The 14,536-nt window shown below is 33.9% G+C and overlaps 2 protein-coding genes across 2 annotated transcripts; both read left to right on the top strand.

Annotated features, from left to right (window-relative positions):
- The first annotated feature begins 4,175 nt into the window (after nucleotides 1–4,175).
- On the top strand, nucleotides 4,176–8,289 carry LOC121231794 (chromatin remodeling protein EBS). Its single transcript, XM_041116543.1, has 5 exons — nucleotides 4,176–4,451; nucleotides 4,588–4,930; nucleotides 5,049–5,117; nucleotides 7,402–7,539; nucleotides 7,980–8,289. Exons 1-4 carry the CDS (start codon nucleotides 4,379–4,381, stop codon nucleotides 7,502–7,504), a joined length of 588 nt encoding a protein of 195 aa, XP_040972477.1. The 5' UTR covers nucleotides 4,176–4,378; the 3' UTR covers nucleotides 7,505–7,539; nucleotides 7,980–8,289.
- A 1,072-nt stretch (nucleotides 8,290–9,361) lies between these two features.
- Nucleotides 9,362–14,288, top strand: LOC107955658 (serine/threonine protein phosphatase 2A 59 kDa regulatory subunit B' gamma isoform). Its single transcript, XM_041116542.1, has 2 exons — nucleotides 9,362–11,283; nucleotides 13,550–14,288. Exons 1-2 carry the CDS (start codon nucleotides 10,039–10,041, stop codon nucleotides 13,937–13,939), a joined length of 1,635 nt encoding a protein of 544 aa, XP_040972476.1. The 5' UTR covers nucleotides 9,362–10,038; the 3' UTR covers nucleotides 13,940–14,288.
- The last annotated feature ends 248 nt before the right edge of the window (nucleotides 14,289–14,536 follow it).

Raw genomic sequence — 14,536 nt, 5'->3', positions numbered from 1 at the left:
GTTACGGATCATTATAAACTTATTAATACATATAACTGTACTTTTCTCATGCATTCAATTAATTCATACAATCATATTCATCTCAATCAATTTGTCCCTTATAATAAGCCTACAGAGGCTTTAAACATGCTTTTGGAGTGGTTCGGACTAAAATATAACTTTTCTAAAAAACTTTCACGAAACTATGAAAATTTTCTCAAAACAGAGCACATGCCCGTGTTGGGGTAGGCCGTGTGTCTCACATGGCCACTAGCACGCCGTGTCACTAGCCGTGTGAACAGGGGTATATAGTAACTTGGTCAGCCGGCCAGCACCCCTGTAACCTCAACTTTTACACCCAAGGTGTGTCTACCCTGTGTGCCCTTTGAAGTGGCTTTTTACACCGCCTTGTGCAGGCCAGTGTGCTAGGTCATGCCAACCTGTAGGGATACTGACTTAATGGCAAGCATGGCCAAGTACATGCTCGGTGTGGGCTATGCAGTGTCGCCAATTAGGGGGTATACTAACTATACCACACGGCCAGTCACACGCCCGATGGTGTGAGACCGTGTGGAGCATACTAGACTTCATTTAATATCAAACCCAGGGGACACACGACTGTGTACATGACCGTGTGTCACATACCACGACACAAAGCACTGCCTTGTCTCTAGCCACCCGTTTGGACAAAAATAGGCTATTTGCAAAGCCATTTGCACCACCTATTTTTACATACCTGTACAAGCATAAATTTTGCAACATTTTATAATCTCATAGACAGCTAATCCATAATAAAACACCCACAACATTTCATTACATCATTTTTATGCCAATTAGAATAGTATTCAAATACCAAATTAATATCATGCATTTTTCTATATTCATATCTATTACATATCAAAGACAATATTGCATATTTCTTTTCCATCTACTACTTGCCAAAACATACAATATTTGAATACTTATACACAATCAAAACATTATACCAAGTTAAGCCAAATCACATGGCTTCAACATATGCCATCAACATGTACCAAATCACCGTCTCAAGTAACTATAACTATCACTTTATAACTGCTATACATGCATATTTACTATATCCATAAGTTCAAAGGTAAATCGACAACTGGATATGATGCTATCCAAATTCGAATCAGCGAGCTATCAAACCTCTATAAACACGGAAAAGAAGAAAGTTAGTTTGTATAGCTTAGTAAGCCCGTATGATTCAGAATTTAACTTACCATTTATACATATCAAACAATTAAACCAAAGTATATCAATTCACTTGCAAATTCCTATACATAAGCATTCATCAATAGCTAGTCCCATAATACATATAATCACCTTTATCTCAATTTCATACATCAATGTATTATATCATACTAATTTCATGTAACATGTATAACATATGTAACAATTCTTCTCATTCATATAATTGACAATCATTTATATAATCAGGAATTCATCCGTTAATCATTAGAAGAATTATGCCCATTGAAACCTATCAGAATATCGATAGATACACGGGTGATACACATTAAGTGTATTAATCGGTAATCCGTTAATTCATCATTGTATTCCCCTTTCGAGCTATGATCAGTAAGCTTATTTTGAGCTATGAACAGTAAGCTCTATCGAGTGAAACAGTAAGCTTTTAGAGCTGAGACAATAAGCTCTTACAGCTGATATTCAGTAAGCTCATACAGCTGAGGTGAGTTCGCAACCATGCAGGATCTTGACCTAATGGTAACCTTAGTGACATGTCACTCGTATCCTACGAATTCCTTGATTCAAACGGGGTTAGGTAACATCAAACTTATATCAATAAAGCATTTGAATTTGAATATATCATTTACTCAATACATACATTCATTTCAAATAATTAAAGTATTTAAAAGTTCGATTCTAATTATACGAACTTACCTCGTATCACTTGGATAACAAATATCGACTAATCGTCAACCTTTCCTTTTCCCCAATCTAGATTCAATCCTTACTTATCTTGATCTATATATATTTCAATTTAGCACATTCGTATCCGATCTATTTAATTTAGCCTTAATTCATATTTTGGTAATTTACACATTGCCCTAATGTTTCACACTTTTAATTTAGCCCCTATCAATAAATGCAAATTCATGCAATAATCATAAACCACGTTAGCAATTAAGGAGTCCTAGCGCCATTCTTTTATTTTGAATTTCTCAATTAATCCCTTAACATTTTTGTCAAAATCACTTCAAAGCTATCAATCTAACATTAACCTTCCAAATCTATCACACATCATCAAATACCAGCATCAACAATGAAACATGAAAATCTTTAACATTTTGAATCTAAGTACGGCTAGCTAGAATACAAACAATGATCTCAAAAACGTAAATCATTAAAACCCGAAAAAATGGACTTACAATGAAGCTCAAAGTGACCGAACCCTAAAACACCAAAAATGGAGTCTCCCTTTCTTCTTTTCGGTGAACAATTGAAGAATATGAAAGCTTTTTCTTTTTCTTTTTAGTATTTTATCATAATTAATAACTAATTTACTATATTAACCTTAAGTATATAACATTAAAATTCATTTATACATGTCCATTAATGTCCACTTACCTTTCAAATGGCTTAATTACCATTTAAGGACCTTTAATTTAATGTTCTATAGCTATTGGACACTTTTAGCTAATAGAACACAAGTTTTACGCTTTATGCGAATTAGTCCTTTTTACCGAATTAAGCATTCAAACAGTAAAATTTCTTTACAAAACTTTCACACAGTAATTCTATCATGTTGTAAACTTTAATAAAATAATAAAATAAATATTTTTACCTCGAATTTATGGTCCCAAAATCACTGTTTCGATTTGACTAAAAACAAGCTGTTACAATAATTATTTGATTTTATGATATTATAATATACCATACCCACAATGTAATTGAAAATAATGATATTTAACATATAAAAAATTATATACAAGGAACAATATATAAAAAAATTAGTTGAAACTTGTAAATTTTTTTTAACATAATGATATTAATTATATAATACATATTAATTATTTTGTTATATAAATAAAGGAATTATAATTAAAAAATAAATTAAAATAAAATAAAATAACTTGATAACAACAATTTTATTAATTAAGAATTTAAAAAAAGGAAAGAAAATGTTTGAAGCAACATGGAGAAAAATAAAAACAAAAATGGCTAGGAAGGGAATTAAACAAAAGTCACAACATGACAACATCAACATTTAACCACTAAGCCAAGAATTATGACATATTAATAAGAAGCGCTTCCTAAAAGTGCATTTTATTGAAACATATAATAAAATATTCCTTAAATTACAATATTTTCTTATAACTACCAAAATCATTAATTATTTATTCAAATTCCTAATCAACAACACAAATTTCTAATTAAATACTAAAAATTGTATTGAAAACCCAAATTTATAAAAATTCTTTATTTTTTAAAAAAATTGTTAATTAAAAATTGAAAAATTTATAATGTCAAAAAATTTATAATTTTTATGATTTTTAAAATTTTTAATTAAATTTTTTTTACAATTTTATAAAGTTGAGTTTCCGATAGTACTTTGAGGGATTTTGAGTCAATAAGTGATGGTTTTATTGATTGTTAGAGAATGCTGTTATTTATGAGATATATTATAATTTAAAAAAATATTTTATTATGTGTCATATAAAGAGATTGTGAATCGATGACATGAAAAGTTGACTCCAAATGTTGACCGATATTGACCGGTCAACATGCCACATCATCTATTTACATGACACGTAACAAAATATCTCACAAATTACAATATTTTTTTAACAACTATTAAAATCATTAACTATTGACTCAAATTTCTAATGAAAATACAATTTTCTAAGTAATTATTAAGAGTCTTATTGAAAAATCAACATTATAAAAATTCTTAAAATATTTTTAATTAAAAACTGTAAAATTTATAATGCCAAGGAATAATATTATGATTTTCAACATATATGAATAATAAAATAAATAAAATTGGTGAATAAATCTATTTATATAATAATATCTCTATTAATTCCTGACTGATTAATTTGATAGAAGCTCCCTCTAAAAGTGCAACGGGTGTATAACATTGTTATGCTGACGTGTCGTCCTATTCCAAAAAAAAATAAAAATTACTGCTTTTATTTGTCTATTTTTTTCTTTTTCGATCGCTTCCGGATCTTCTCTTACAAACAGTCCTTTTATTATCTCCCAGTTGTTAGGGTTTGTTTCTTTGTCTCCCTCTTCTCTCTCTCGATTCCTTCATTTCCATCCCCCAATTCTCCCTTTTCTTTTTCACCATTTAAAACATCAACGAAAATCTCAGTCTTCCTCACATTTTCATTCACAAACCAACCCTTTCATGGCCAAGACCAAACCTGGCAAGAAGGACCTTGATTCCTACGCTATCAAAGGCACCAACAAAGTTGTTCGTCGTATGTTTCTATCTAAACCCATCTCTTTCTTTTTCCTTTTTACATTTCAAAAACATCCCAAAATTCGTATAACTCGCAAATGTGTTTGGATTTTGGGAAATGGTTGGATATATTTTATATTTGGTTTGTTTTGCAGCTGGTGATTGCGTGCTGATGAGACCGTCGGACTCCGATAAGCCACCGTACGTGGCTCGTGTAGAGAAGATCGAGGCCGACCATCGGAACAATGTGAAGGTTCGAGTTCGATGGTACTATCGGCCGGAGGAGTCTATTGGGGGGAGAAGACAGTTCCATGGAGCCAAGGAGCTCTTTTTATCAGACCATTATGATGTGCAAAGTGCCCACACCATTGAAGGAAAGTGTATCGTCCACACTTTCAAAAACTACACTAAGCTTGAAAATGTTGGTGCTGAAGATTACTTTTGTAGGTTCGAATATAAGGCCGCCACCGGTGGTTTCACTCCGGACCGGGTGGCAGTGTGAGTACCTTCGGTTTTTCTTATGTTTTGGGGTTAAGTTTAGGGTAATTTTCTTTTTCCAGTGTCTTATATGTTCTTCGAGTTTGTTCACTAACTCTTCGGGGTTTCGGTTTTGAAGGTATTGCAAATGTGAGATGCCATATAACCCGGATGACCTTATGGTGCAATGCGAAGGATGCAAGGATTGGTAAATTCCTTGCTCACTTATTTCATTCTGCATCAATGTGAACTGTTCACCTTCCTTGTGCTTGTGTGTGTAGAACTGGAGATTAAATTCATTTATTTTTGGTGGTTTCATATTGATTTGTGAGCTGAAAGGGTTTCTCACTAATGTTGCACTTACTTTTGCTCTAGTTTTAATTTAAGTCTGCCTAAGTTTTTAACTCAGCTACTTCGGATGTTTAAATATAATATGCTAATCCTACTAGGTTGTTACCATGAAAAAGTTGCTTTTTTTTTTCCTTTCCTTTTTCGATTAATTGGTACTCTTGAGTCTTGAAGCAAAGGATATTTGCATTCATTTTGTTTTGTTTGATAGAGAACACTTTTAATTCCTTGTTTCCGTTATTCACGGAACATCTGTTGATGAGTGATTTTCCACTATTGAGTTTAATCCTACTAGGTTGTTGTTGTTAACAAGTTTGGCTATTTTTGGATAACTGATAGCTCTTGAAGCAAAAGGATATTTGTATGTATATTGTTTTGTTCCATAGCAAATGCTTTTAGTTCGAGTTCCATTATTCATGGAAAATACAATGATGAATGATTTTCCATTGTTGAGTACTGGGGTAGTGTACTTTGACTTAATAATGGCCTTGGAAATAAGCTTGTAGCATCCAAACTTTTTTTCCCCAATAATGACTTTTCTGGGTCCTTTTTCTTTTGGTATTGTATCTATGAAGCAGTGGTTTTGTAGAGACTGAAAGCAATTAATTTAAGGTATTGCAGCTGTAATGGTAGATTCATTAGCGAGATCAACATCAGTTTCAATTGAAGATGCAAAATTTTCATTTCCCATTATGAATCTTTAAGCTGATCTGCTAATGCCATCTGATCTAACTTCATTACTCTGTTGTCTTCAGACATAGTTCATTTCCATATTAACATTCTACAATAATCTGAAGTCAGCTATTCAACGTGTAAATGGTAGCAATTTTATGATCTATAATTTGATGAATGTTAATGTCAATAAGGTTTTAGTTGATTGATATTGTATTGAAAAGAGTGTCTGGAAAGGAGGATTTAGCTTCAGGTAATATCTGCCGATAGTGGAGTGTGGAGACTTTCAGGTGACTTGTAGAAGGAAAGGTGACTGGATGGCTTGAAGTTTTTTAAGCTATGATAACCAGGTTTGGGGTTGAATGGCGGATACAGGCATGCACAACTATTTCTGAGATTTTCCATATATTTAGAAGATCATATCCCTTTGCACAAGTCTGAACATATGTTTGATAGTGTAAGACATGAGTACCTTAAGGAAAATGAAGGGAAAATTGTCACAAAGAGCAAAAGACTACGTTTATACCCTAAAAAAGATATTAGATGGATGGAGAAAATAGAGTGGAAATGGATATTAACATTTACATTTATACCTAAAAAAGAAAGAAGTTTACATATGATTGACTAAATGGTCTATATAGAAAAATGTGAATTTTGAATCTTAAACTCTGGAAGGGGCCTAATAAACACATAAAAGACTATGTGAATCAATGTAGCGTTGTTCTTTTAGATCTTAAAACTTAAGATTTCACTAGATTATATAAATACCATAAGTGAACAAATTATAGTAGTTTAGCTTGCACCGCGAAACAATGTTACCTTTGACTGTTTAGCTCAAAAATTGCAGCTTAAACCTTCACAAAAGCTAAAACTACAATGAAAACTGCAATGGACTTGCTTCTTGGTCTGTAGATAAAGAAAGTAAACATATTTCACAAGAGCCTTTCAGAGATTTCTAAAGCTCTTATCCACTAAGAACTTAAATGAGTTTAACTTGTTGATAATAAGACCGGAAAAGCTGAAATGTTTTCTGTGTGCCTTTGGGGGGGGGGTGTATGTAACCTTTTAAACATATATTTTTTAGCTTTTATTTTATATTTTACTTTTGGTCTGCCAGTATAACTCAGCATCGAGTTGTACTTCTCGTTACTTCTGAGCACATATGGGTTGGAAGTGCTACCGGCTAGTTGTAGGTAGATTTTTGTTTAAACAATCTAATGATCATGTTGACTTCAAGGGACTTTGTATGAGTTATTTGCCGAGTATTTTTACTGGAAATGAAAAACATATTTGGTCTGAGGACATGTTATCAAGGTCTGCTAGTATCTTTAGTATTTTCTCTCGGTTCCTTGCCAGTGATTCCATTGTACTGTATGTATACACACACACGAATGTGTTGTGATATGGTGCTTCCTCTTTGACATGAAAATGGATTATCATAGTTTCCTGATTAGAACATTAATCTTTTTCAGGTTTCATCCATCCTGCATGGAGATGACCATCGAAGAAGCAAAAAGATTGGATCACTTTTTATGTTCTGATTGTACTTCAGAGGATGCTGCAAAAGATCTATGAATACGTTCCGAGTATCAGCATCCCTTGAGCCAAAGGTTAGAGCATTCATGTTCATGGTTTGAGCGTGCATACATAATATATTTCTTGTTTCTTATTTTACTCCGTTCAGTTATCAGCAGATTGCTATATATTGACTTAGACCGACATTTGATATCTTTTGATGATGCTGTTGCAATGCAGCTGTTAGTTCCAAGTTCTTTCACCTGCAACACCAAACTGCAATAATCAATCCTTGCTTGTAGTTTGGCATTGTGGATAACTTTCTAGTACTTTCCTTCGTAACGAAATATAATTAATTAGTTAATATTTTTATTTATAATTTAATTATTACAATAGATGAACAGCCTTGATAACATATTTTGGTTGTAAGTTTCATTTTACTTGTCGAAGAACTATTCTTTCTTTTCCCTTTCCGTCTTAGCAAATGTAATACAGCCATGCATTTGATCTTGTATCTCATTCTTTTGGCTTTTAGGTGGAACCGAAGCGTAGAAAGAGATAACCCCATCATTGTAATGCGGAATGAGGAGGTACCGATTTTCTAGCACATTAGCTCAGATATTGTTCTTGTTTGTGCTGTGGAATTGTACAGTGCATAGAAGATTCTGTGCTTGCACGCCAAGGAAAAAAAAAAAGGGAAGGCTATCTTGCATAATTTACCATGTTCTTCTCATGTTTGTATGTGTGGTTGGACTTGTGAGTGCAGTCTCTGCAAAAATGACAAATCTTTAATATAAGACCCCCCAAGAACCATTAACAATGGCTGCTTAAACTTAAGAATTAAACCAACCTTCTCTCTTCTTTGGTTATGTCGATAGTTTCTAGTCTCCTATGATGGTGCTTCAATAATATTCTATCAGGTCTATGGGAACAAAAATGCATGTACCATCAACGTGCATGTACTAGAACAAAAATGGGTAGAAGTACCTTGCATTTTGCAATTTTTATTAAAATAATGGGCAAATTAGTTCTTGTACAGAAAATTAATTTTTTTAAATTTTATTTATTTTTATTGTTAAAAATTGATGTGGTAGACGAAATAATCAGACTATCACATGTTTTATGATTAATTAATTTAAGGGTCTTTTGTGATATATTTTTAGGGAGAAAAATGTTATAACTATGGGTATTATATTGACCAGGTTAATGAAATGTATAAAATAAAGATTTATATTGTTGAGTGGAGGAAGGACGGACTTGGTCGGACATAAATATAATAATAAAAAGATGAAATTATCATATGAATTTGTCAATATATATAAAAAATTGAGGCCATTTGAGTATATGGCAGAATTTGGATTTAAATATTGCATATTGCGATGCTAGAAAATAAAGTCAACCAAACTATGCTAAACCTTGCATTATACTTTGCAACTACAAGCCAGGTGCAAGGGGAGCCACTCAAAACAAATATATATACATATATACATATAATATTGAGATTTTTAGAGGAAAAAAAGAAAGGTTAGTTAAGATAAATGAAAAGACAGTCCACAAACGCATTGTAAAAATGCGACCTTACATTATTGTTAATTTATATAAAAAATATGAGTTTAAATGTAAAAATGTTAATATAAAAAAATGTAAATTTAAGTACATTAATATTAATAAAAAAGATGTGAATTCAAGTGCTAACAATTAAAACTGCACACGTGAAATTAGAAAAGAAAATGTTATAAGTTTTGCCTTTTTTATGTTGCCAACTTCATTTATGAAATAAAAATAATAAAAAATTTACAACTTCAAAAAAGGAAAAATCTAATCGGATCCATTATCGCCTCTAAAATAGGGTCCATTTGAATCATTATCATTGGTCAAGCTTTTAAATCAAATTGGAGGTCATTATTGTAATATCACTTTTTTGTCGTAAAGTTCTTTTCTGCCCCTCCCATCAGTCCTGTCCGAAAGCCTCAATTTCCCGTGATTTTTTCCGTTCCTCTTTTCTCTTCATCCAAACAGAAAACTAAAATCCCATTTAGATAGAGCTGAAGAGGGAACCATCTTAATCTCTTTACCCTTTTTTTTTAATCTTATTTTGTTTTTGTTTGCTAGGCATTCTCTAATTTCTCTGTCTCTTTCCGTTTTTCGCCCAGTATTATTTATTTATTTATTTTCTCTTTTGAATCGAAATTGTTTTTAGGGTTTATATGATCGTAGATCGTTTTAGGGGGCTTTAATTTTCTTTATTCTTCTTTCCTCTCTCTTTATCTCGTTTTCTCGCGCTTTTTTTTTCGGATCTCTTCAATTATTTCATCAATTGTAAGTTGAAAAAACCTTCGTCTTTTTTTTTCAATTCCTTCATTTCTGTAACCTTTATTTCTTAATCCAGAGAATCGTAATTTTAAAGGCATTATATTCTGAATAGATCTTTTTTTTTGGGTACATATTTATTTGCATTGTTTTCTTTTAAATGCAAATCTTTACTTCCATTGCTTGAATCTGTAAATGATGTATAAAAGAAATGTTTACAATCTGAAGTCTTTCATGTTGGAACCTTAGATAATTGTGGATTAGGTTTAGGGCTTTTTGTAGATATGATCAAGCAAATATTTGGAAAGCTACCTCGAAAACCATCCAAATCATCCCACAATGACTCAAATGGTGATGGAGGAGTCCATGATAATTCCTCTTTGAATTCTGCTCTAGGTCCCAATTCTTTGAACAATTCAAAACCCGGTTCGGCTTCTTCCAAGCCCTCCAATTCATCACGTTCCAACAATGGGCCTCTTAATTCACATTCTTCCACTTCAAATAAATCGAATCACGGGAAGAAAACAGCCTCTCTTGCAAGCCAAGCTGGTCCTATATCAGCTTCAGGGGTTTATGAGGCTTTGCCCAGTTTCCGGGATGTCCCTAGCTCAGAAAAGCAGAATCTTTTCCTTAAGAAGCTGAGTCTGTGTTATGTGGTTTTCGATTTTAGTGATCCCTCTAAGAACCTTAGGGAAAAGGAGATAAAAAGGCAGACGTTGTTGGAGCTTGTTGATTATATATCGTCTGTTTCATCCAAGTTCAATGAGGTCGCAATGCAAGAGGTTACGAGAATGGTGGCTGCTAATCTATTTCGAACATTCCCATCTCCGAATCATGATAGCAAGATTTTAGAAATGTATGATATGGAAGATGAAGAACCGGCCATGGATCCTGCTTGGCCGCATCTTCAGATTGTCTATGAACTTCTACTTAGATTTGTGGTCTCACCAGAGACTGATGCTAAGCTTGCTAAGAGATACGTCGACCATCCATTTGTGTTGAAACTGTTGGATTTGTTTGATTCAGATGATCAAAGAGAAAGGGAGTATCTAAAGACGATTCTACATCGGATTTATGGGAAGTTCATGGTCCATCGGCCCTTCATTAGAAAAGCCATCAACAATATCTTCTACAGGTTTATTTTTGAGACAGAAAAGCACAATGGTATTGCTGAATTGCTTGAAATCTTGGGCAGCATAATAAATGGGTTTGCTTTGCCGTTGAAGGAAGAGCACAAGCTCTTCTTGGTCCGAGCGCTCATTCCTCTTCACAAGCCTAAGTGTGTGTCTATGTACCATCAGCAACTTTCTTATTGCATTACTCAGTTTGTTGAGAAAGACTTCAAGTTGGCTGATACCGTCATCAGAGGCCTTCTAAAGTATTGGCCTGTAACTAATAGTTCAAAGGAGGTAATGTTCCTTGGAGAGTTGGAAGAAGTTCTTGAAGCTACTCAGACAGCAGAATTCCAACGCTGCATGGTTCCTCTTTTCCGACAGATTGGCCGATGCCTCAACAGCTTGCATTTTCAGGTGTTTATAGCTTTTCCTTGTTATTCCTTCCACTCACTTTGTTACAAATGTCTTACCTCCTTCTATGACTGATTTATTCCATGCTTCATCACCATAGCATCCCCCCCCCCAAAAAAAAAAAATTTCTTGAGATATTTGATTGCTATTTTTCTTCCCCAAATATCGCTGTTGTGGAGAATTTTCCCACGCCTTAGTGGGATAATGCTCCCCTCCAACAGGAGTTACTACACTTGGTGCTTTATAGTTTATTGTTATAATATAATTTGCCCACTGTTTTATTCTGATGGCATATTGACGTTGGGCCAACAGAGAAATCTATCAATTTGACTTTTGGGTTTTATTTGTTGCTGGCATTGATTTGAATTTTACTCGAGGGTCGGGCCAGTATAAGGCTCAAGCCAGAACCTTTAAACTTATCATGGCCTGATCTTGATATGTTTTATATTAAGGGGTTATGTCACTTAAAGCCACGTTCTTGCCACTTAATGTAATGCACCCTTACAATTACCTTTTCTTTTAGGATAAATTTGCCCCATTCTAGAATATACTTCTGCCCTCAATCTTGACATTTTCATGTCGTTCATCTCACAGATTTCTTTTTTCTCCTTAATCACCTAATTACTCCTTTATATGATCTAATTAAGATTGGTCTCCTAAGTCGTTCTGAAAGCCACACCTCCACCATTTTCAATCCTCAATTGTCATTTTGCATATGTAGAAGCAGTCCAATTTCAATATGGTGTTAGATGCTTTGTATGTGTTTTGCACCTGCTTTTATTTCCTCTTTACGTTTGTACTTAAATACATTTATGTTAATTGTTGAGCAAGATATGCTTGTTTAATCATGAATGATCAAGCCTCATTTTTTTATTCTCTTGCTTTCCATTGAGAGAGCCAATGTTTCATCTAGGATCACGCAATTCGCTTTGCTAAGGCAAAGAAGCTTGAAGTATTAAGCCATGTGACCATCTCTTGGGCATTGTTTCATGCTGGATTGGATATTGTTATGATTTATGGACACATAGATGCTTGTGTCCTGTTCTTTGTGGGAAAATGATCGTTTGATCAATTGGAATATTTATCCAAATTGATTTTCTATCATTCAGCATACTTGTTTTAGACTTTGGTCATGATTTTCTATCTTGGCCTGGGACACTCACTTGTAGAAAACTGGCACCATTCATTTATAGCATATATGAAAACCCATTCAGTTTAATTGGGCAGTTTGGTTGGAATATAGGATGTCAAGAGTTTGATGGTTTGAGCATTATGGTCCGTATTATAAAACACGTGTTAGGAATTGAGCAGTTATGGAAGATAGGTCATGCACAAAATACCTTTTGTTTAAAGTTGGTATCTGTTTACCTGAAAACCTTTGCACTTGAAACAAGCCCTGTCGGTTAATCTCCACCTTCTATAAGTATTGTTGAACTTGAGCTCCTTTATAAGTGTAAATGTTACTAGAATTTGGTTTGGTCAAAAGTTGTCTGGAGTTCTAGAGGAAGCTACAAAAAGTTTCAAGCATTAATGATATAATTTAGGATCTTTTGGCGAGGTAAGGGTGTAGGTTTATCTAAGTTGATTTTAGTTTCAGAGTCAAGGAAAGCATTGAACTGGACTGGGTTGTGTTTGGGAAAATTTACAGATATAATAATTATTGGTAAAGTACATTAGCCTATAACTAAAAGGAAACACAAGGTAGTTGCCAGGCATTCATGCCTCACTATGCTACTAACTGATAATTTTTTCATAAATAGTCTGCTAGCAACTGATTTTATATTTTTTCCTACTTTCTTTCTGCTCTGCTCAATGCTTACACCCAGCTGCATCTTCTCCGAGAAATATAAATTTAAATGGCTTCTGATTTGACAGCCGTGAAAGCACTTTGCAATTGTCACGGATGAGGGCACTCTTGCTGAAAATGAATGTTCTATGCTGGCAAATTTGGGTCTATATTTTTATCTATATGTCATTGCTGCAAAACCTAGATATAGATAACTGATTATATTTGAGTATCCCTACTGGAGAGGTTAGCAAGGAACTTTTGAGCAATTGCGCACACTCACTGTGTAAAGTAGTTCTGTTTATGTGGGGTTTAAAGTGAAAACTAAAGGAGAGAGTTATCTGTTCTGCTGGAATTTCATTTTTTAGTAATTATAGTTGCCTGGTATCTGTTTTGATTTGAGTAGAGTTTTGTACTTTCAATTTTTTGATTCTGTGAGATTCATGGACAATATTAATTTGTTATAACATGTTATCTTGGCAGGTAGCAGAACGTGCATTGTTTTTGTGGAACAATGATCACATAAGAAACCTCATCACCCAGAACCGCACAGTAATACTTCCAATAATCTTCCCAGCGTTGGAGAGAAACACACGTGGTCATTGGAATCCAGCTGTTCAGAGCCTTACATTGAATGTCCGGAAGATATTCTCAGATGCTGATCAAGCGATCTTTGATGAATGTTTGGCCAGATACCAAGAAGATGAAGCAAAGCAAAAAGAGCTGCAGGAGAAGCGGGAACTAACCTGGAAGCGGTTGGAAGATGTGGCTGCATCTAAAGTTGTAAGCAATGAGGCTGTAATGGTTTCAAAATCCATCTCTTCCATTGCCATTGACAAGGGCACAGCTCCAAAGGCAACGGCAAGTCGATGAGAGATGCAGTGAATGCAGTTTGTAAGCAACCAGTCAAATCCATCACTGTTAAATGATCTTCCAGCCCAGGGTGTAACTGAAATGGTGAAGCACCACGGGAATTGGTTGATGTCGCTTCGGTTTTTAACATCAAGTCTCTGACCTCCTGAATGGCAAGTGGTGGGATTCTCTGATTATGACGCATGTTTCTTTTTTTAATTTGGTTCTTCTGTCTGCATATTTTTATCTCCCTCATTTCCCCCATTCTCTCCCTCTATCCCCCATCTGCCTTCCTCTTCCATGATGGAGGTGCAAGTTTATGTATTATGACATAAGGGATTTCGTTTATAAAAACATTTCTTTGGATTTACTATTTATTATTGTTATTTTTTTTCCTGTAATGATGCAAGGATATATATATTTTCCCTCTATTTGCTCAGTGTATAGACTTGACAATCCATATGTCATGTTATATATATATCATCACATTCCTTTATATAAATATGGGCATCTTAAGTCTTTTTTGGTAGATTATGGCATGTTCTTGTAACTGTTCATATAATGTGTTTGTGCATTGTCCTATATTTATTTCTGATATGATTGGGTGAACTATTCTGA

Source organism: Gossypium hirsutum, chromosome A07, assembly GCF_007990345.1.
Source record: "Gossypium hirsutum isolate 1008001.06 chromosome A07, Gossypium_hirsutum_v2.1, whole genome shotgun sequence".
Classification (NCBI taxonomy): Eukaryota; Viridiplantae; Streptophyta; class Magnoliopsida; order Malvales; family Malvaceae; genus Gossypium; species Gossypium hirsutum.
This window is presented reverse-complemented; position numbering and strand designations above follow the sequence as displayed.